Below are 23,713 nucleotides of genomic sequence, written 5' to 3'. Positions count from 1 at the left end.
TCGTATTCTTGTGCAGTCCCTAAAAGTCTAAAAAATATTCATGCGTGTAAATCTCTCAGGCTGACACCCTAAAAGGAATATTGCCTACATTATGCCTTGTGCATGCCATCCGTTCCCGTCAGTCCATTCCCACTGCACTGTCCGACTTCTTTAACTTTCCTTTTTTTTTTTTTTTTTTTTTGACATGTATAGAAGCCAAAGCAAGGCATTTCGTCCAGAATATCAAGGCTCGTTCAAGTATTAGGAAGGCTGGCTCAGTGATTACCAACATTGCGTGGTCATCAATTGATTGAAGCTGAAACTCACGAGCGAGAGATCCAATTTGCTTCTGTTGATTTAAGCAGATAATTGTGTACCTGAGAGTTTTTCGAAGGTGGTGAGCCAAAGCCAGGTGTGAGAGGGGCATGAGGCTGCCATCCTTACCTTAAAAATGCTTGCTGATGACAGGAAGATTAATAACCTCTGGAGCCATCATTCTGAGAAAACGAGCAAGAAAACGGAACCTTGACATTCCTCAACATTCTTTAGATCTTTAGAAAAGTTCGGCACACGCAGCATCACCTATCAAAATGCTTCCCTTCAAGTTATCCTTATCACCTGGTGCGTTTATCACCTTCCTTTTGAGCATTTTGCGTGAGCGTCATTTTGTTGTATCTCAGGGAGTGGGATCTTACGTGCCAGTATGGGTTCCAACATCAAAACCATCGCAGATATATGTGTCACTTTCCCCCGTCGAAGGAAGATATCAGTTTCTCCATTTACGTCCCGTCTTCTGTCAAAGAGAACCACTTTTGAGGTAATAACAGGAGTCTGTTTACCTTTGCCCTGAAGTGGGTGTTTACCTTCGGGATTTGCAGAAATCTCTCTCTCTCTCTCTCTCTCTCTCTCTCTCTCTGTTTTTTTGCGTACGTTAGCAATTTTTTTTAAGTCAGCATACTAGAACTATTTCAATTAAACTAGCGTACAGGTTTTCGCTCGATTTTCCTCTAATTATTGGAGCCGAAATAGATGAATTGGAAACTGGAAACGCCACAAGACAGGTTGAAATATTTCGGCTCTGAGCGAACCGTAAATATTGGTTATTTTTCTTTTTTCTTTAATGAACTCGCTGAGGCCACGGATACGTCAGTAAACAACCTGAACGTTATAAACTTCATGAGCCCAAAATATACTGTTCGAAGCAGGGTTGGAAATGGCAGAGAGGCTGCGTGTACACACACACGCATACACGCACACATATACACACACGCGCAAACTCACACACACACACACACACACACACACACACACACATATATATATATATATATATATATATATATATATATATATATATATATATATATATAATATACAGTATATAATAGAGAAAAAGAGAAAAGGAATGCTGAACGGAAAATTTTCACATAAAAATTAAATATATCAATGAGAGTTTAATGGACAATAGTTTCATAAAAGGAAAAAGTAAAAAAGGAATGTCGGTGAAGAAGATTATTATTCTTAGAATACTGCAAGGAAATATATATATAAACAATTTACAAGTAACTTTTGGAAATGTTTCACGTCCCGAAGGACTAGATATGAAATAGTAGGGAAAAGAATAACGGCGAGAAACCAGACAAAATAATGATCATAACCTAGACTAATACATTCAGCACAGCATTAACCAGTTTTTATTTGTTCTTCCTATACTTATACAGTAAACACTCCCCGCTGTCCCTGTGACTCCATCCGTGAATAATAAATATTTGAATTTTCCTTTACGTTGGCCCAAAGCGAGTACACAAGAGATTTCACTTGCATTAACAAACAAGAAAGATGATCAATTAAACTCCGAACAGTTTCCCACCGGGATATTTAATGGCACAAGAAGGCGAATTTGTGCTTAACCTATTCTTGTTGTTTGATGTGCCTTTGCAGGATGGTTGCTGGTGTTAAATGAAATTGATAGGTTGAGGGAACTTATGGTCTTGATGGAAAGGCCGCAGTATATTTTTGCCATTATCCCCTTCAACAATCGAATTATATAGAGAAAGTAAACGCTAAACGCCTTAAAACCATCTGTTTAGAATTTTGTAGTTTAAAGAATTTTATGTATTTACTCATCCTACTAGCCTGCATTACTCTAACATGAATATCATCGCTAATAAAGGAAACAGCTGTGATACTGACATGAGGGTTCACAGCTCTGCGAACTGAAATAAGATAATATAAACATTCAATTCTTATACAGTTATGATGTATAACAATACACCAAATATTACTGATGAAAATCTTGCTAAGATCATGTAAGATTATAAACATGCGAAGTGTGTAGGCTAATTAACTTGGAGGCAGAAAGAGAGAGAAAGAGAGGCCGGGGCCGGGGTTGTAAATGCATGCACAATCATAAGTGAATGATTGACATCTCCGAAAACTAGCTCAACTTTTTCCACTTATTATTAGTACTGTTCTAGAATGATTTACGGAAGAAAGTAATTTCTAAAGGAGCAAAATACCGAAAAGTATGAATAAATCAAGAAATTCGAATTCCAGCCATAAAGTACTTACAAGGTTGCTTATTTCTAACTCTAATTTTTTTATTTTTCTTGTCTCCTTTTTGCTTTTTGCGATCCTTGTCATGCCTTATTTTAATATTCTTGGAATTAAAGCATCTTCTGAAGTTTGTATTACTGAGGAAAATTAAAAAAGATAGACATACGGACAGACAGACAGAAATGAATATTCATTATCCAACCCTGACATATCCTCTTATTGATTGTATTATCTTCTATTGGTTTTCTAAGGCTATTCGTAAAATTGATTTTACGTCGTAAATATTATATAGCCTACAGAACGCTTAGTACTTCCTTCTTTTATTTTACTTGTGGCCTCAGCTGAATAAATTATATATATATATATATATATATATATATATATATATATATATATATATATATATATATATATATATATATATATATATATATATATAAATATATATATATATATACATATATATAATTTATATATATATGATATATGTATATATACTGTAATTGTACGTATGTGTGTATGTACATATACATGATATTTGTCTGCCTTACTTTTCCAAGAGCTGAAGCTTGTTTATTTTTAGTTTGAGCATTAGAATTTCTTGTGTTTTCCGGATTTTTCTGCAAGCTCCAGCTTCTGCCATGAGCCTCTGACTCATTATCACTCTTCATCATCTCTTCCTCCCTCTCTCTATGTACAGTTATTGCCACCACTGCGATCCGTGGCTCCCACTTCGTGGGCAGGAGTTCCATCTTTGATCTTTCCCCTCTGCAGTGTGTAGTGGGTGGATAAATGACACATCGAACTCTTCTGCAGATTTAGAATCCCGTTTTTCTGATGCGAAGGAAAAAATCTAATTATTCTTTTTAATCTGATTAAATGTACGGTATTCCTCTGATCATCTGAAATGCCGTAATAAAGTGGTTGTTTGATCATATTCATCTTAGTTTGTGAAATATGATTGTGTAGAAAAAATGTTACTTTTTTTTTTTTTAAAGAACTCGGGATTTCCACCTTCTTCGATATCGATATGTATGTGTGTGTGTGTGTGTGTGTGTGGTACCTCGAAAATGTGTTGAAATACACGAAAGGGCTTGGTACTCCTTTTATTTTTCCTGTGGTCTTGGCTGAATATATTGTCACGCACTATTTTGTGACATATAAGCATATATATATATATATATATATATATATATATATATATATATATGTATACATAGTATATATGTATACATAAATATGTGTGTTTGTGAGTAAAATTAAAAGGCCTCTGAGACTAGAAGTACCTGAACTTTTACATGACATTGCCAACTCCACTGTTAATCACATTCCTTCCGTGTACGTTCACGTGGATCAACGCAAACCTTCATGAAAAAATAAAAAAGTTGAATTCCTTTCTAAAAATAATTTCGTTACTTTACCAGGTGGGTCCTTGAATTATGGATGAGAAACGACTATCGGAGCGATAATAAACTTACTAAGGTCTTTTCCAGTTTTTTAGGACATCAAAGAGGCAAGTTATTAATTTGGAGAGTGGTTGGGAGTATGAGATGTTTTTGAAAATTTTAGTTATCTGAACATTTTATTTACTGTTGGTTTATGTTGTTGGTTCTAACGTATACGGTTATTAAACGAGATCTTAACTCTGATAACTCTGGTTAATGGAGTTGCTTTGTATGTATACAAAGAAAACACGAGCAATTTACCAAATGGCCAGATGCTGATGGGTCTTTTGGATTTTTAAAACGATCCCTTGATTGAATAGCTTATGTATCAAAGGGTATTTGTGCCTTCTATGCCAACAGTAGGGCAGAGAATCAATAGAAAAGAATGACAAAAGAATCAATAAGCAATTCTCTTTTCCATATTTTGCAAGATTTCGCATTTCTTGTTTATCTTATGTATGTCATCTTGCACGTTTTACCTCTCCTTGAGCAAAACGTTTGACATCTTATACCCCTTCCTTGTGCCCTATCCATCTGAATTATATTCCCTCTTCACCTCACGTCCTAGGCAATACCCACATCCTCCCAACTATGGGGTTCATGTCCCTCCCTACCAATCCGTTTCCTCCCCCGAAGTCGGCCTTATACTAATAATAATCACCTCGACGCAGCCAGTAGGAAAATGACTCGTGGAACCGACTTTATAGCCAGTTTCGAACTTACACATTTTCTAGACAGGGCTGCAACGCTGGATTTAGAGAGAACGACGCCGACGAGCGAGGAGTCAGTCATACTTGCCCTGTAGGCAGTATTTGCATAGAAGAATGTGTTTGAATGGAGAAGGCTAATGATCTGTTATGTCTCTCTCTCTCTCTCTCTCTCTCTCTCTCTCTCTCTCTCTCTCTCTCTCTCTCTCTCTCTCTGTGAATGTTTAAGCGGTCTTAATACTCGGAAAACTGATCGCTTTAAGATAAATAACGTATACATGCTATGCAAAGTAATAATAACAAGTAATTAAGGTCGAAAATATATTTCATAAATTAGGCATATCCTGGGGTTAAAATCACTGATTGCTTTTCGTGTTTATCGACTCGATAAAAACGAGTAAAAATGCGCCAAAGTTTCTTCAGCGCAATCGAGTTTTCTGTACAGCGCATAATCAAGGCCGAAAATAGATCTATCTTTCGGTGGTCACGGTTTAATACTGTATGAGCCGCGGCCATTGAAGCTTTAACCACGGCCCGGTGGTGGCCTGTCCTGTGTCGTTGCCAGACGCACGATTATAGCTCATTTTAACCGTAAATAAAATATAAACTACTGAGGCTAGAGGGCTGCAATTTGGTATTTTGATGTTTGGAGGGTACATGATCAACATACCAATTTGCAGCCCTCTAGCCTCAGTAGTTTTTAAGATCTGAGGGCGGACAGAAAAAGTGCGGACGGACGGACAAAACGGGCACAATAGTTTTCTTTTACAGAAAACTAAAAATTAATCTCTCAGCATAAAAAGAAAATACAAAATCATCAGGAATAACTTCTATGTAGCTATTTTCTGTACCTCTGATACGGAATAAACTTAAATAGCTCCAACTATAGGTCCTATTTTCCTTCAAGAAGTGTTTCTCCCGTTACAACTTCTCTGTATCAGTTATTTTAGTAGGTGAAACAGTTACTTCTTGAAATATTTTATTTTAACCTAAACAGTGGACTTTATTTGACAAAGTAAAATTCAACGTTTCTTTTAAGCAAACACTGATAAGACTGTCACGTTTGATTTTTTTTAAGCATCACCTCTACACTATCTTAACCTTCATTTGTATATATTAACTCAAGACTGTTAAGTCCTAGGGTTACATTTTCTTATAGATACTAATTCGAAATGTCTTCAGCGTAGACCGCTACCGATCGTACGCTCCCTTGTTAAGCTGATCGGAAACTGACAACCTTGCAGTAAAACGATTTGGTCACTTCTTGAACCATTTCATTTCAGTGAATAAAGAACTTTCTCCGTTCTCCTTTGTTTCCTGACACTCTTTCATCAGTTTCAGTTTCAGTTTTAGTGTCGGATTTGATTTCATCTTGAGAGACAAATCTCTCTCTCTATCTCTCTCTCTCTCTCTCTCTCTCTCTCTTACAGGAGCCGAGTGGGATCTTATTTGTTTTATATTTGTCTCAATTTACGTAGGAAAGCAGTCTATGTCATTTCTCGGATAGAAGCCATAGTAAGAAATAAAGTTTTCATCTCTTTTTCTTTTTCGTTAGTTTCTCGTAACAAACGTTGATGTAATATCTATGACATTTGACACTATTGTCCACAAACGCCTATTTTTATGGCAATGAACTAGAAGGAAATTGCCCAGTACTTTTTGGGATAGAAATCAGTGTTTTAGTCTCAGTAACGTAGCAAACAGCAATGAGAATTAAACTTAATCTTTAGGAAGATTGTCATACGAGCTCACATGTTTTTTTTTACTAAACTCTTTGTTATTCATTTTTTTTTATTGCCGGCGGTAAATGCCTGCAGTTGATATAATTAACGCTAATCGTGATTGGCGGGAGCTTATGCTATTCATCACCAATCAGATGTTACTCAGCATATGCACTGGCCAATAGGAAGCAAGGCAGAATGTTCAATTATGTCAACTGCGGATATTTACCGTCAGCACACACACACACGCGCACACACACACACACACACACAATCTATACCTTTAAAAAGGAGCGTCTAGAAATTGACCTAAAATTATTTTTCTCGGCCTTTCTTAGTAAATTTAAAAGTTTACTTCTTATTTGGGCTTGCTTAATAGTCCCAAGATTCCAAACACGTTTTTAGTTTGTTACATTTTTGAAATACAAAATCATTCACACTGACAAAACCATTCTACGCGATATTTGCCATTTTAGGGAAAACTGATGGGTACTGAAATAATTAAGAGACTAAAAACGGGAATTAGACAATGAGCGGTTACTTCCTTGTTTTATTTCAGACTCCTTAAAGAATAGAAGAAACGGAAAAAGCACATAGATGAAGAAGCAAACTTTAGTGAATCATAGATTATTCTTTGCTGTATGAGTAGATGCCCTCTAGAATTAAAAAAAGAATAGTAACAGTCTTACGATTATTCCCTGAAAATATTTATGATTCAGGTGTTTTCTTGTCATCATAAACGCCAAGCTTCTTAAGTGGCTTTACTGAGCAATATCACCAGATTCGCACGCAATTTTTTACGCCTTCATCTGCCCACTTGGATACAAGTCCCTATTTTAGCGACCTTAAATCATACCTGGAAGTTACTCTTGTGATGTAAACATTAAAATTGGTGTTTTCTAATCATAAATACTGAGTCAGAAGAGACGGTTCTCCTCACTCCATCCAGCTAAATGTAAACAGAAAGTTCTCCCGTGACTCATTCACCTGGTTTTAGAGAAGCGGTGTCAGCCTCTTCCGCTCTTCACGTAAAAGTTCGTCTTCAGTGTTGTTTCTCCTATTTTTCTGGAAAACTTAATTATCTCATTAAGCCGACTGCATTTGCTATTGCTTATTGGGCACTCCATCTAAGCCTATTGGTATTTTACAAACTCAGTCAATAACTGCAAATGAAATACTATTAGCATCTAAAATTCTCAAACTAATTTTGTTCAGGATTGGCTTGATTTCGTAAATGGAAACATGTAATACTTATTAAATTGGTGTATAATGTGGTTCCGTGAAACTGCACGTCTCGCTAATGGACGGATACCTATATGGCAACGTTTCTCTCCCATCTAGGAGTGAAGTGCCAATTTCCGTGAGTGAGACATTTGCAAAAATATCCATATTTTTAGTCACCTCTCCAGACCCTCCCAACGAATCTCGTTGTAATATAAAGGCACAGCTAAGTTTGTCTCAGACAACAGGAATGCTGAAAATGTTTGTATAGTCTTTTCTTGACAAGATAATAGCAGGGAAATGTGGGCCACAACTGTTTTCCTGCCTTTTAGTTTTTTATTATTATTATTTCCTGCTGTCCATGCCGATAATACGCTAGTAAACTTTAAAGTGCTGTAGGCATTAACCTATAAGATTTCATAAATTCTCTTTCCAAAGGCTATTTCCCTCTCACACGTATGTCATCTTGACGCAAATACCGTATATGAAATAAGGTCACATCAAGAAGAGAGAGAGAGAAGGACCTAATATATTCTTATTAATTTATGTATCAGACACCCGCCGGTGTTTTCGATACACTTTCTCAACATTTCTGTTATTTTACCGGGCCATAATCCTAAGGTTTCTGCTCTTTACTGATAATATATTGGCAAAAATGTACTTGTAAAAGAGAATAAAACTTCAGCATTCTTTATATTGACACAGACGTCAAACATATTAACCGCTCTCAACAAACGGTTGGAAAATTTTCAAGAGAATTACTTAAGATCGTCTATGGCTTTATCGCCACTGCGACCTTAAGATGCAAAGGCCCTTTTCTTGATTCCTTCCTGCTGTACTTGAAACTGTTTCTTGCCTCACTTCTGTAAAGACATCTATCAGCCGGAAAACTCAAAAGATTACATCCCACAAATTCAAGGTTTCTAAAATTGCACGATAGTAACACCACCTTGAAGACAATGAAAAGGAAATATCACTTGTTGAGTAACGAAAACGTTTGACAAAATATTCGTAATTGGCTAATGTAATTATTTTTGTTATGAAGATAGAGATAGTATAGATAGTATAATTGTTATTATGAAGATAGTAGACTATATAAGGCCTTTGCAGAACACTGGGAAGAAGCGGAAAGTGTGCAACTGAGGTGAGTTCAGGGGTTAAAGTTCCTTCGAAGCAGATTAGCCCAACCGAACACACCTAAGAGAAATATTTCAGGGTCCTGAGACTTACTAGGAAAACAATGAGAAAGTGCTTTAGATAATAACTAGGGGCAGAAATATAAGACAGTAAAAAAACAAAGGAGGGCAACTGAGTGATTATTCTCACTACAGGAGAGCAAAAGATGAGTGGAAAGCAAAGAGAATTAGGACTAGGCGAGACCATGCAAAGTGAGGAAAGGGGTGTTTTCATGGTGGCTATTGGAGCGACAGCTATCAAATGGGAGAATGAGGCTGGTACGTTGATAGAAGGAAAGGAAGCAGAAAAACAGATGGAGTACAAAGACAGAGTTCACCATCTGAACGCAGGCAGGCAAAAGAGAGCACACAATCTCAATAGAAAATTTGCAATTTTTTTCCTTATGTTGAGTTGCAGAACATATTCTAGGAATGAGTTATTTCTCTAATTACTTTATTGTAAAACAAAAAACTATCAGTTGTAGTATACCCTAGTTCTATAGAATGCGTTTTACTATCTTTTCAAGCCAAATCTAAGTACAAAGCGCTTTTAGTGGACTAATGTGGCTTTATAAACATGATTTTTTTCTCTGAAATATGATGAGTTCAATAACAGTACAAAAAGAATAGCTCATGCTCCCATTTAGCAATTAATAATCATCTTGACCATAAACAGAAACTTAAAGTAAGCATCGTCATTTCGAAAAACTAGTGTTGTATTCCGCCCTTACTGACAACTTATTGAGGTGAGGAAATAGGGGTCTAAATCCCTGATGAAACACTTTTTCCAAAAGGAAAATCATTACTGGGGGCAAATAGTTGCCATGAATATCAAATAGACGGATACAAAGAGAAAAAGGTAAAATATACATATATACCGTATATATATGTGTGTGTGTGCTTAAAGAATTACAGATTATGCACGTGATTTTGATATTAACGAATACCACAGGAAAATAAGAGGCAGAAGTTCAGTATCAAGTATTCTAATATACTGTATATAAGAGAAAGTGTTTGCGTTAAATAAAAACCTATACAATGTCTGTATGATTATTTCGACAATATGATTATTTTTCTAAATGCAAGAAAGCGAAACGTACGAGAAAATTCATCATTCGGTCAAAAGCGCATTGGTTCTAAATTCTCTTCATAATCTCTAGCAACACAGAGATTTTTTTTTAATACACTGAAGAAAAGCATTGTCACAGAAAGTTTTACATTCATTAAAGAGGTAAGGATAATCAGAAAGAATAGTATCAGTACAAGGCAGCATAATGCGGTTTGATCTAGAGCAGTGTTTCTCAACGTGGGCCATATGGCCCCCTTGGGGGCCATGAGATTTTTTCAGGGGCCACAAGGCAAAATTTGAAAAATGGGGGCCATGGGGGGCCACAGAAAATTTAGGACCCACAAAATATATAAATGTGTAATATTTTGAAATAAATCATGTGAAAAGAACAATGAAGAATTTGAAAAACTTGTGTTGCACACAGAAGTCAGGTGGCTTTCTAAAGGTAATTGCCTGAACCGTTTTGTTGCACTTTGGGACAGTGTCATCTCTTTCTTTAGTGGGACAGAACTTGGACAGAAACTTGTTGATGCAAAGAGTGACATCTTCTACCTGTCTGACATATTTGAAAAGCTAAATGTTCTGAACAAAGAGCTTCAAGGAAATAACTCCACCATGTTTTCCTGCAAGGAGGCAATTACTACATTTAAAGGGAAACTCAAGCTGTTCTGGTTGAACCTTGGAAGACGAGAGTTTGCACAGTTTCCTTCCTTAGCAGTTATATCCACCGATCTGCTTGATGATGACCTTGTATGTTGACCATCTGAAGCAGTTGCATAATGATATGGACACTTTCTCTGACCTACTCCAAATGACTGTGCCACACTGGTTTGTGGATCCCTTCATTGCTGATGTATCTGAAGTTGATGTCACCCTACAAGAAAGTCTCATTGAACTTCAGAATAACACAACAGCTCAAGCAAGGTTCAAGCGTGGAGGACACCAGAAGCTGTGGATGAATCAAGATGTGTATAAGAAGTACCCAATACTCTGGAAAGATGTGAAGTTGCTCTTACTTGCCTTTCCCACGTCTTACTTGGTTGAGACTGGTTTCAGTCGGGTGATGTACCTGCTGTCAAAGACACGAAATCGCCTTGACATAGAAAAAAAGAGGCGATTTACGTCTCTCTCTGACAGCTTTCAAGCCAAACATTGACAAGTTGGCAGCCTTGCATCAGTCACAGGATCCCACTGAAACCTTTCAAGATAAAGCCAATTGTACCTACATGTATTCCTTGTTTTTATTCCTTTTGTAAATAGATAAGTGTTCAAATAAAATATGTTTCCAATTAATATTGGTATTTGATTCATGCCTGAAATTAGTGTTTTGAGTACATGGTACTACTCAAACTAGAACCATTAATATACCTTCCCTGGGCGTATTAAGGTGATGGACGGAAGGCGGTGTGTTTGGCATGGAGGGGCCACAACAACTTGCACTGGATTGAAGGGGCCACCACCAGAAAAAGGTTGAGAAACAGTGATCTAGAGTACAAATTAAGAAAAAAAATACCGCCAAAAACAGCATAGTCTGTGCATGATTCCTTGTAAGATATATATATTCTTTTTTTTATCTAAATAATACATTAATAAGCGAACTACCGACTGTTTTAGGATAGAGAAAAATAAAAGAATTGTCAGTGCTTTATTTTATTATTCAAGTCTGATACCCTCTTTGCTTCTAAATATGTTTGAGACAAAAGTATTTTAAAAATGTGAAATTATACAGATTTTACTGTTTATTACCACTTAAATGACATTTTTATTCGCTGTAAAATTACATACCGGTATCAGAAAAAAACTCAGTTGTGGCGTTTTGATGCAACTATTAAACCGGAAAATTCTACTTTTCCAGATACCTCAGGCAGTTTACTACTACGTATAATATTCATCCATTCTTATGGATTTGATCTGTTGTTTTCATCGGAAATAAACAATAGGCCTACACTGCTGTCAGCATTTTGACGGAAAAACAATGAGTTTCCTTGATCTTTTATTCACATTCACGTCACTTTCTTGATAATGACACAATTCCTTATTCTGCTCCATCTTCTTCTTCTTCCTCATACCAAAGACTCTGGCAAAAGGGGAAAATTACTTGTCTTTCCTCTGATTAAGACCAACTATCTCCTCACAGCGTTCCCAGATTTTCTTAGCAAGCCCATTATTTTTACCCAGTGGGGTCATATGTCGCTCCTGTTAAAAGATTAAAAGATATTGCTTTCTGTACACAACTGTATGCAGAGATTTTTTATTTCTACATGACTTTGCCTGTGAGAAAGGCTGTCGTTTTAATCGCTTGAACTATAGTATTCGTTATATGTATATATGTGTGTGTGTGTATGTCTGTGAGTGTGTGTGTGTGTGTGTGTGTGTGTGTCAAGAATGAAAGAAGGTAGAGAAATAACAAGGTATGATGAACTAATTGCTTATTTGGTTAGGGACTGAATGGTGAATTCGCGATAAAAATTCTCCTGAATTTGTGTGCCTTAAAGGTAATGTATTCCTTATGAGATATTATAAACATATACGGTTAAATGAAATATAAAACAGCAAGAAAGGCCTACGTCACAGCTTTCAACTTTTCATTAGTGAATCAAAATTCTTGATAAAGATAAATAATCATATTAAAGTTAGAATATAATGAAAATTGAAAATACGTTAAATTATGATAAAAACTAGAATATTTAACACAAATTTTACCTTGCAGTCGATGAAGAAAGCTCCTGTATGTTTGGCCCCGTCTTCCGAAACAGCTAGATGTATAAGGGTCTGTGCTCCTTCTTCAGCAGTCTGCCATAAAGGTACGTTTTCTTTAAATTCGTCCGATTATTGAAAGTGAAACTCCTTCATCATGTCAGAATGATACACAATCACATAGGCTACTGTTTTTACATGGACAGTCAAGCTAAAATGGTAAAAGCTATATAAACGACAAAGTGAAGTTTCGGATAAGTTTACAAGCAGAGCACTTTACAGGTGACTACATATGCTTGCAAGCATAGAATCGGGATATGGGCTAGCCATCGCTCTAAAATTGAAAAGCAGTTTATTTAAATGAGTATTAATGGAGTTTATAAGATTTTCGATCCTGGTAACCATCTTTTCGGGAAACCGTTTCCATCATCTGGACTACATAAAAACACGAGACAATAAAATAGTTTTAAATAATTTTCAAAAGTAATTCTTAATACCTAAAATTAAAATCAGGGAAAATGTGAACCAGATGAAATGTATTTACTTCAATAAATGCTCGGGAAATATTTTAATATAAAACAAATGAAATATATGTAAACCATGATTCGCTGCAAATTAATTACTCTTTCTTTTTCTTATTTGGCCCTGGCAAATACCTTTTTATCATCAAGTTATCAGTAGGGGCTTTTTTAAATTCCATATACGAATACTGCTGCCTAGTATGTCTTAATACGAATATTGGATCTGTGTAGCCCCTGCCTCTTCTTAAACCAGCTTCCTCGTCTCGAAACATCATATCAGTTCCTTTCCCAAACCCGTTGGGGATGAGCCTACTGAAAATAGTATTCCATCACGACTGACGTAAGAGCAATGCATCTATGGTTACCACGTACCGCCAGGTCTCCTTTCTTTGCCGTGACCCCCAATTCCCAGTCCTTAGGTTTTGTTTCCCCGTTTCCCAGTTTAGTTAGTACATGATGTGTCATTTCATTTCCAGTGGAATCTGTGTCATTCGTCCCTTAAACTTTACATCTTACTGATTCACTCATTAGTACACTGAGGACTTTTCCAGTTTCTTGTAAACAAATCAAATTATCACCATCACTTCTTTTATATATATTATATATATATATATATATATATATATATATATATATATATATATATATATATATATATATATATATATATATATATATAAAAATAAGAAGGCCCATAAAACACTATTTAAACGTTGAAACCATATATTTCAGGCACTTGTTTCTGTGCCCTGTTCACTGGTAGAATATGGACAGGTGGAAAGTTACAATGGTATATATACAAAAACATGAAGGTGTGGCCTTAGGCCTCCGATGTTATGGAGGAGTGGCGTTTCTTAAGAAGGAGGAGAATGACCAAATTCCCTAGTGGTTTTGGCCTCATTAGCTCCCGTTTGGCGATGGATCTGGCGGTCGCGTTTCTTGGGTCATCTTCTTCAGGAGGGTTTGAGGATTAAGGTGTCGATGGCGTCCGATTTCCAATGTCCTCCTGACAGGTTCATATTGTTGGTTTGATTGACGATAGCAGATTCCAGCATCTTTCTTTTGTACGGACAGCTACTCTTGAAAACCAACTCCGCCCCACTCCAGTTAATGACATGCCCTGTATTTCTGATATGTAGGAAAATTCCCGAACTCTCCGGCGTAACGTACTGATCTTTTGTGCTCTGTTATTCTTTGCGAGCGATCTACCTGTCTCGCCTACATAGATTTCATGACAATTGCTACATGGTATCTTGTAAACTCCGGCTTCTTCCCTTTTGTTATTTAAGTATCGTTAACGGCGAACTCCCGATGGATTTGGGATAATGGAAAATGAAAGGATTATTAGAACTGAGTTGTTCGGTGGCCTTTTGGATGTTTTCATCGTATGGAAGCTTTATTTTGTTGTTGAAATCTATTTGTCTGTTGGGAGTGGGACCTCTATAGTATATTTTATTCGCTTTGTTAATAGCCCTCTCGATAATGTGTGGTGGATAGAGCAGTTGCGTTAGGTGTTGGCGGATCGTGTTAAATTCTTTAACCAGGTACTCATTTGAACATATCCTAAGTCCTCTGAGGAATAAGTTGCACCCTACCATGATTTTTACGGAGACGTCATGGTAGCTTAAAAATGAATGTAGGAGACAGCGAAGGTGGGTTTTCTATATACTGTAAGTGCATACCTGTTCTGTTTTCTTATGATCAGTACATCTAGGAACGGCAGTTTTCGTCCTTTTCCCATTCTGTTTTAAATTTTATGGTCGGAACTAGCGAATTTAGCCTATTAAAATTCATTAAAGTCCCCCCAGCTATTGTCCCAGAAAGTAAAGATATCATCTACGTATCTAAGCCAGATCATATTATGGGGTTTGATAGACGACAAGTTCTGTTTCGAAATATTCCATGTACAAGTTTGCTAGAAGGGGTGATAGGGGACTTCCCATGCTACAGCCAAATTTTTGTTTGTGAAAATTACCATTGAAAGAAAACACGTGCTGAATCTCTCTAACCATCCCGTCACTGCAGAAGAACAGACCGTTTTAAATCTTGGAGTTTCATTTGCTCTAAAACCTGGTCCCGAGAGTAATCGTAATTTCCTACTAAGCTTTTGATAAACATTTTGCAAAAAACAATTATGACAAGAAAGAGGCATGTCTCAAAGGCATTTTGCTAAATGTCTTGGAGCAAAATAACAACAAAAATTCGCTCCTGAAAAGATTCCAAAATGCATTAGTTAGCTTAAGAAAAGGGGGATATCATCATCACAAAATCTGACAAAAGACGGGAAAATAGTTCTGTTAGACAAGGAGACATACATCAATAAAGTTCAAGAACTTCTAAACGATGCGGAGACCTATGACACATTAACGAAAGATCCCACAACAAATATTGCTGCTCAGTTTAACAAATCAGTTAGAACCATAGGGGCAATAAAAAAAAGACATAGAATTACTAGAGACATTCAAGGTAATCAACCCCTCTCTCCCCTATTTTTACGGCCTCCGAAAACACATAAAAGATGGGATTCCTTTACGCCCCATAATATCTAGCAGGGGCTCTTTCATGTACAAATTATCAAAATGGCTCATAGACTTGTTATCACCCTTTCTAGGAACCTTCTCATCCTCCCACGTCAAACATGCGGAGGATTTCATACAAAAAATTTAATAGTTTAAACATCCCCACAAACAACATCAAATTGCTCAGCCTAGACGTCGAGTCATTATTTACTAAAGTCCCGATTGCCGACGTGTTGTCTTTCTTAGAGAGGAAGTTACAACCATATGAAGACCATTTTCCTCTTGGCATAGATAAAACTTTAAAACTTATCAACCTCTGTGTAACTAACAACGTGTTTTCTTTCAATGGTAATTTTTACAAACAAAAATTTGGCTGTAGCATGGGAAGTCCCCTATCACCCCTTCTAGCAAACTTGTACATGGAATATTTCGAAACAGAACTTTTGTCGTCTATCAAACCCCATAATATGATCTGGCTTAGATACGTAGATGATATCTTTACTTTCTGGGACAATAGCTGGGGACTTTAATGAATTTTTAATAGGCTAAATTCGCTAGTTCCGACCATAAAATTTAAAACAGAATGGGAAAAGGACGGAAAACTGCCGTTCCTAGATGTACTGATCATAAGAAAACAGAACAGGTATGCATTTACAGTATATAGAAAACCCACCTTCGCTGTCTCCTACATTCATTTCTTAACCTACCACGACGTCTCCGTAAAAATCGTGGTAGGGTGCAACTTATTCCTCAGAGGACTTAGGATATGTTCAAATGAGTACCTGGTTAAAGAATTTAACACGATCCGCCAACACCTAACGCAACTGCTCTATCCACCACACATTATCGAGAGGGCTATTAACAAAGCGAATAAAATATACTATAGAGGTCCCACTCCCAACAGACAAATAGATTTCAACAACAAAATAAAGCTTCCATACGATGAAAACATCCAAAAGGCCACCGAACAACTCGGTTCTAATAATCCTTTCATTTTCCATTATCCCAAATCCATCGAGTTAAACTCGTTAACGTATACTTAAATAACAAAAGGGAAGAAGCCGGAGTTTACAAGATACCATGTAGCAATTGTCATGAAAATCTATGTAGGCGAGACAGGTAGATCGCTCTCGCAAAGAATAACAGAGCACAAAAGATCAGTGCGTTACGCTTCGGAGAGTTCGGAATTTTCCTACATATCAGAAATACAGGGCATGTCATTAACTGGAGTGGGCGGAGTTGGTTTTCAAGAGTAGCTGTCCGTACAAAAGAAAGATGCTGGAATCTGCTATCATCAATCAAACCAACAATATGAACCTGTCAGGAGGACATTGGAAATCGGACGCCATCGACACCTTAATCCTCAAACCCCTCCTGAAGAAGATGACCCAAGAAACGCGACCGCCAGATCCATCGCCAAACGGGAGCTAATGAGGCCAAAACCACTAGGGAATTTGGTCATTCTCCTCCTTCTTAAGAAACGCCACCTCCATAACATCGGAGGCCTAAGGCCACACCTTCATGTTTTTGTATATATACCATTGTAACTTTCCACCTGTCCATATTCTACCAGTGAACAGGGGCACAGAAACAAGTGCCCGAAATATATGGTTTCAACGTTTAAATAGTGTTTTATGGGCCTTCTTATTTTCATATTACACTGTAGTATTAAAGGAAAAGACATTCATATATATATATATATATATATATATATATATATATATATATATATATATATATATATATAATCATGACTTACCCGTGTTGCTACATTTAGCAAAATCAAGTAGATCTTTGTTAGGAGGCCATTTCCTCTAATATACGGCTGGCTTTGTATCATCCCTGGACACATGCTGTTCACCGTAACACCTGAAATAAGTACATAAACGATAATCATGTGTTCCTTGCTTTGTTAATGTAATGACCTACTAGGGCAAGCTTACGTGTTACCATTCTAAAAATATTAACAAGAATTGCATGGGCACATGTATGCATCACGCAAAGTATCTAATTAAACAATGAATTTACTTTACCTGATCCTTGCATCATATATGCCAGGTTATTTGCCATGAGCAAATTACAACCCATGGATTGTGCGTAAGCCCTCAAGGCGCCATAAACTATCGTTTCAAAGTTCAGATCCTGCCGAAAGAGGAAGATTTGATCTTAAATTCACTAATAGAGTGAGTGGATGTTTTTCTAGGCATTTAAGCTTGATTGCAGCTTGATTCATACCCTAGATTTATTGCCGTTCCGGCATTAAAATCATTGTGTAATGATTGCGTTTGTCTTTAGATACATTAATGTTACAGCATGTATTATGCTTGTTGATTCCCAACCATTGCATACATGCAAGACTGGATGTGTTTCGTCAATGAAGTTCTGACAGAAATCACAAAAGCTTATGTAGCAAGTTTCAAAGTTTTTCTTCGTTTCTGGAATTCAGTTATTAGAATTTATTCAGAAATATAAAATGTTCCTTATATTACTTGACTAAAACTACTTTGAACTCTTGCTCCGCATTTAGGAGTTAAGTCGACCGTGACAACATCCAAACGATGGTCAAAATGAATCCTTCATCATAACATTTCTGCAGGTCGTTGCCTCAAACTGCTGATACATAAGAGTGCTTAAATTTTACCTTTGGGTTGACCGATGTCAGAAGAGAGTGAGCAGATGACGCCATGATTACAACACGGCTAGGTGCACTTGCCTTCAGTATATCTGTCAAAAAACATTTGTAATAGTAGTTCCTCGAGTGTCTAACTGTGTAAAGTATATTACACAACTTGTATCATACATGATTTAACCAGTGCTATTTTATAGCTTCATTTTCAAGCTTGAGCCAAAGTTATAAACCAAAAACTTATGAGGAGAAAATTATAAATGTTTACTCCTTTACAAGAAGGTGTGTAGCGTTAACTAACCTCACTCCTCCTATCCTACCTGGGTTGGAATCATAGTAAGGAAGGAGGAGGAGTTTCATTTATTTCCCCTCCAGATTCGAGGTTTTCATTGGAAAGCGGCACCAAACGGTGTAACAGTACTAAGCATTACAAGGTTATTGTGGCTTTATACAAAAAAAGAAAGTTTGCTTCAAAATCTACAGTATCATACATTTCATAAAACGATAAAGTTTTAAAATAACAAAAAATCAAAATACCGAGCAAGAGGTTCACTAGTAGAAAATGTCCAAAATGATTAGCAGCCATAGTTAACTCCAGCCCTTCATCTGTCACGTGTTTCGTGTCAGAGCCTCCGAGATTAACTGCCAACAGTAAAGCGTCTAGCCTAGGAACGACAGAGAGACGTTACTTTGTTATCGCCTTCATCTCCTTTTCGTCTTACTCCCATATATCAAATTTCTCATGACTTTTGCCAGCTTTAATACTTTTTAGTTTTCTGTAAAAGAAAAGTATTGAGATGGCTTTGTCTGTCCGTCCGCACTTTTTCTGTCCCCTTTTTTTCTGTCCACCCTTAGATCTTAAAACTGCTGAGGCTAGAGGGCTGCAAATTGGTTTGTTGGTCATCCACCCTCCAGTCACCAAACATACCAAATTGCAGCCCTCTAGCCTCAGTAGTTTTTATTCTATTTAAGGGTAAAGTTAGCCATAATCGTGCGTCTGGCAACGATATACGATAGGCCACCACATGGCCGTGGCTGAAAGTTTAATGGGCCGCGGCTCATATAGCAGTTTACCGAGACCACCGAAAGATAGATCTATTTTCGATGCCCTTGATAATACGCTGAACAGAAAACTCGATTGCGCCGAAGAAACTTCGGCGTATTTTATACTTGTTATTTATTGCTCTCAGTCAGCCTTTACCTTCTATACGTCAAGATTCATCTAGTTCTCTGTCTACGTTTATGTTTGTCGGTCTGTCTTTTTGCAGGTTCTTTGCTTATTCTGTCTATTTTATGCTCCATCTACTTTTCTGTCTCCCTGTCTTTCTTTATATCTGTCTCTGTCTTTTTGTAAGTGCGTTACCTTGCTGTTAAATTTTTCTTATTTATATTCACCCTCTAGAATCAAATTCAGAGTTCATAAGTGCAAAGGAATAAGTCTAAAGGTCAACAGATAAATAGATATATGAAAGTTAACATAAATACGTGCATATAAATCAAGAAAATAAATAGCAGCTAAATATTCTGATCTAACTTGAAATACAGTGAATGTATTATATCACATTAATAAAAAGAAATTAAAGGATCCATTACCTTCTCTCCGTTTTCAGAAAATCAGCTGCGAATTTTCTAACCTCTCTCAGGGATGATATATTCAGTTTTCTCAATAAAATTACGCCACCGTTCTTGAAAACGTCTGAAGACGCTGAAAAAAGCACGGGACAAGTCTGCCTAATAAAATTTATTAATGTTTTTCTGATAAGACTATACCTTATTTCGTTTATTATATACTTGTATATATGATACTGTGTCTGGGGAATCGACATCAGTATGGAACAATTAGGTTGCAGAAGAATGTGAAAAAGGAGTTTACACAAAAGATGATTCTCTTAAAGGTTATGTGGAAGTCGTTGAATCTTCTACTATATTAATTATCAACATGGTAACCGTAAAATCTACAAATAGCACACAACATTTAATTTCACCTTTCCTTCACTGTTAATATGTATAATACAATAAATATTATTCGTACAAAAGGGTCACGTGATCTAACCGGCCATCACCTGCGCCTCCTTTATTTCACTACATGCCAAAATGACCCTCGCGCCACGTCGGGCCAAATCAAGGGCAGCTTCCAGACCAATTCCTGAAATGAGCGTCCAGTGAGAAATTATCTAAAATCTATAGAAACACTACATATTTATAGACTTATCACTACTCAGATATGTAAATTACAACTACCCCCAAAACATGCAAAACACTGACACTTAGCATCGAGTAAAGGTTGAACACATCGGTTTTATGAAAGTTTAAATTCAAACACGTATGGAAATCTATCTAATGAAAAGGAATCCAGTGAAGATGTAATTTTAATGATCCCATAACTAATTGTTATTAAACATGCGCAAAACAGGGATGAACGTGCTTCAGACATGGAGTCCAAATCATGCTGGGTTTGATGACATAATAGCCGAACCTCAGCTGATGAATGCAAGCATCAAATAAAAATAGATAACTGAGATGCTCCGGTTAATGATTAAAGTTAACTGTAACATCATATTTCCAGGTTGCCCGAGAGTGAGAGCCCGTGCTGGCATAAGGCCAGTTGAATCTAGGCCGAACGCTACACCTTATAGGTCTTCTATTTCTTTTATGCCGGCATGACTAAGATTAATATTTAAACGTTGGTTAGAGCTTTATCCATTAGGTAACGCTTTCACCTTAAGCACTCGAATTTTCCTCGAGTATTTTCGTGCTCACCTGTAGGATTAGCTGTGACCAGGATAGTTTTCCCTCCCATTTCCTCCTTCGAAGTGCAGTAAACAACAGAAGATCGATTGGCATAACGAACATACAAAGCATAAGAAGAGAGCAGGATCGTAGCAGCCACTGTTACATAAATCTTCACCCGTAGGATCCACACTAACCATGATTCCTCTTTTACCTCTTCATCAAGGGGTGGCAGGAAATTGATTCCAAAATCAACATTATTGTTAACCACAGGGAACCGTAGGTCATCCATTCTGTTAGGAGGAATGGAGTTGTTAAGCACGCGCGGTCGTTATGCTAATCTGTTATGAATAAAGAGTGATAAAATGTTTTCCTTCCATAACACAAACATACGAGTATTTGCACGTCCAGATTTCAAATCTGATCTATGACTCGGGACTTATACACTTCCTTTGTCTGGCAACTTCAGTAACAGAAACTAACATGTTAATCTATTAACTGCTGAGTTAGAGACGGAACCACTTGTGCAAAAAACTAATTCTCAGCGGCAACGTGTCGAACGTTCCTTCCCCACTATACGCTGCAACACTCACCTCCATTTTACATGCACTTTTGCTCTTTCTGGACATGAACATCCTACCATACTATTCTTTCTTTCATCGCGTTTAGAAATCACTTTCTCATTCTCCTTTGTCCTTTTGCGAGAAAACTTCAACCCAAGACGTTTTGAAGACCATAGTGCTAAGCTAGGTGCGTGTGTGTATGCTATTAGAACGCACATAGTTGGGTAAATAGACCCACAAGTAAACTTTATAAGTATACAGTAGAAGTATAGTGTTGTTGAATAATTTTAGGAGAGCTCATCACTAATCTTGAACGCAAATAGTTGTGAACATCCTCTCTTATCCTTTCCACTTATCTGAGTAGAACTCCCTGTTTCCTTTCGTGATCACAGAGCTCAATGGCGTCATCTAATGTGGACATTACTTCTACAAGGAAAGTTTGCTTGTAGAAATCTACTACTGCAGAATGTGCAAAAGTTTTACTTTAATTACGCGTAAGAATTTATCACAATTACACCTGTATGATGATGATCATATTTGATACGCTCAAATAATTCATGTATTAGTTGTTTATGCCTACAGAAGATTATGGCACCCTGGGCCGTATTGAACAAAATGGACAGAGGTGACTCGCGTCAAGTCACACTCCTCGAAACTGAAATAGCCGTTCAACTCTTAACCAATAATCATTAAAAATTAATATATTAATTCTTTTAATAACAACAAGACTAGCATTTGTCTACAACAAACTAGAGACCATTTGCACGAAAGATTATCCAGGAATCAAAAATCATCTAACAACAGCGAATATCGCCTAAGAATGAATCAACACAAAACGCATGCAACCTCTCCTATTCGGTTTGTCTCCATGTTTTCTCTAACATTCATTTGTAAAATCAATACATTGACAAAATTTCATACCCCATTCATTACTGTCTAAATTCCATTATTCCTAAATTTACTTGTACCTGTCACTAAATTGCACTGAAGAATAATTTTGTTCTATTCTGGATCGTATTCACTGAGTTAAGCCTTGGCTTGTGAACTGCAGAACAACTGAGGTAATACTTTTTAGGTGTGTCTCATTACTTATCCGTCATAGATATTATCTTATCGTTATCGGCATGCGATTCTGTTATTCATCTGAAATTATCTTCATTCAGGAGTTAATGTGTATGTGGTTAAGTTTGCTATCTACGGTGGTATTTTGAATGCCATCGTCTTTATCTCAAATCAGTTACAACATTGCCAGTAAAGACTTATTTACATTACGAAGTAAAAACACTGAAACATTATCCAAGACTGACATTTATAGCCTCTCAGGCGTTTTGAAAATTTGCAGTATACGCCATGTTTTTACAGTCTGAATTATTTTCAGCAACGACATCCTTTTAAACGGTAATCTGACTTTGACTGTGATTCTTAGTTCTTTTTGTGTTGATATCGGCCCTTTAATTATTTTTTCCTGCGACTGTTAGCAGTAGCGGATGGCCAAACATAAAACCCTCCAATAATAATCCGAATCATAATTACAACTGAAAAACTTTGATACTTTCCATTTTGAGTATTTTTGTCTCTGAGGAAAGAGATAGGGGCGGAATGCTACAGAAGTCTAGACGAAAGAATATTCCAGGGATGGCAGAACAAAGATGTACAGCACAAGGCACTGAGATCACTTATATTAAAGAAAACCTTTTGAACACTTCCCACCTTTCTTGCAACATTAAGTTATGTAATCAAGTGGTGGAAAAGATAAGCTTGAATTCCTAGATAAAACAAGTTTTGTCAAATCCATTGCAAGATAAAGTTGCAGTATCTGCATGGTAAAGGTTCGAATGATTATATAGAATGGTGTGACAGGGCTGTATATATATATTTTTTCATTTGCTAACACCTTTCTTATTAGCATGAGCGTTGTTCTGTCTACAGCTTTTTATTGTAATTTCACCAAGTCTGAAGAGAAAAACATATTCTTTTTTAAGCAGCCACATCTCCAGATATATTAATAATATACCTATTGTTTTGGTGTTATCCTCCCTAAGGTCTAGAGAGTATGCTCTCTAGACCTTGATCCTCCCAGTGAAGGGAACGTCACAAAAATGCAAGTCGCCATATGCGGTATCAGTAGCTTGGAAAAGAAATCAAAACGGCCTTCCTTAAAATTGCTTGTTTATCTTGTTCTGA

General features: G+C 36.7%; 3 protein-coding genes across 4 annotated transcripts in view; 2 read left to right on the top strand and 1 right to left on the bottom strand.

The window, feature by feature from the left end:
* Arpc1 (Actin-related protein 2/3 complex, subunit 1A) overlaps positions 1 to 23,713 on the top strand; it is a 150,374-nt gene that overhangs the window by 82,291 nt on the left and 44,370 nt on the right. For both annotated transcript variants that reach the window (XM_067105197.1, XM_067105198.1), the window contains one exon: positions 12,584 to 12,677. The gene's annotated coding sequence lies outside the window, so the exon portion shown is untranslated. The remainder of the gene's footprint in view (positions 1 to 12,583; positions 12,678 to 23,713) is intronic.
* LOC136839811 (protein FAM200A-like) lies at positions 10,685 to 11,029 on the top strand. The gene has a single exon (XM_067106141.1). It carries the CDS (start codon positions 10,685 to 10,687, stop codon positions 11,027 to 11,029), a length of 345 nt encoding a protein of 114 aa, XP_066962242.1.
* LOC136839321 (retinol dehydrogenase 12-like) lies at positions 11,506 to 22,611 on the bottom strand. Its single transcript, XM_067105201.1, has 10 exons — positions 22,498 to 22,611; positions 20,997 to 21,259; positions 20,290 to 20,382; positions 19,830 to 19,941; positions 18,774 to 18,901; positions 18,252 to 18,334; positions 17,644 to 17,752; positions 17,370 to 17,479; positions 12,577 to 12,666; positions 11,506 to 12,069 (listed from the first exon to the last, which is right to left on the bottom strand). The coding sequence occupies exons 2-10, from the start codon at positions 21,256 to 21,258 to the stop codon at positions 11,968 to 11,970; spliced, it is 1,089 nt and encodes a 362-aa protein (XP_066961302.1). The 5' UTR covers position 21,259; positions 22,498 to 22,611; the 3' UTR covers positions 11,506 to 11,967.

The sequence above is a fragment of the Macrobrachium rosenbergii genome, chromosome 6 (assembly GCF_040412425.1).
Source record: "Macrobrachium rosenbergii isolate ZJJX-2024 chromosome 6, ASM4041242v1, whole genome shotgun sequence".
Classification (NCBI taxonomy): domain Eukaryota; kingdom Metazoa; phylum Arthropoda; class Malacostraca; order Decapoda; family Palaemonidae; genus Macrobrachium; species Macrobrachium rosenbergii.
This window is presented reverse-complemented; position numbering and strand designations above follow the sequence as displayed.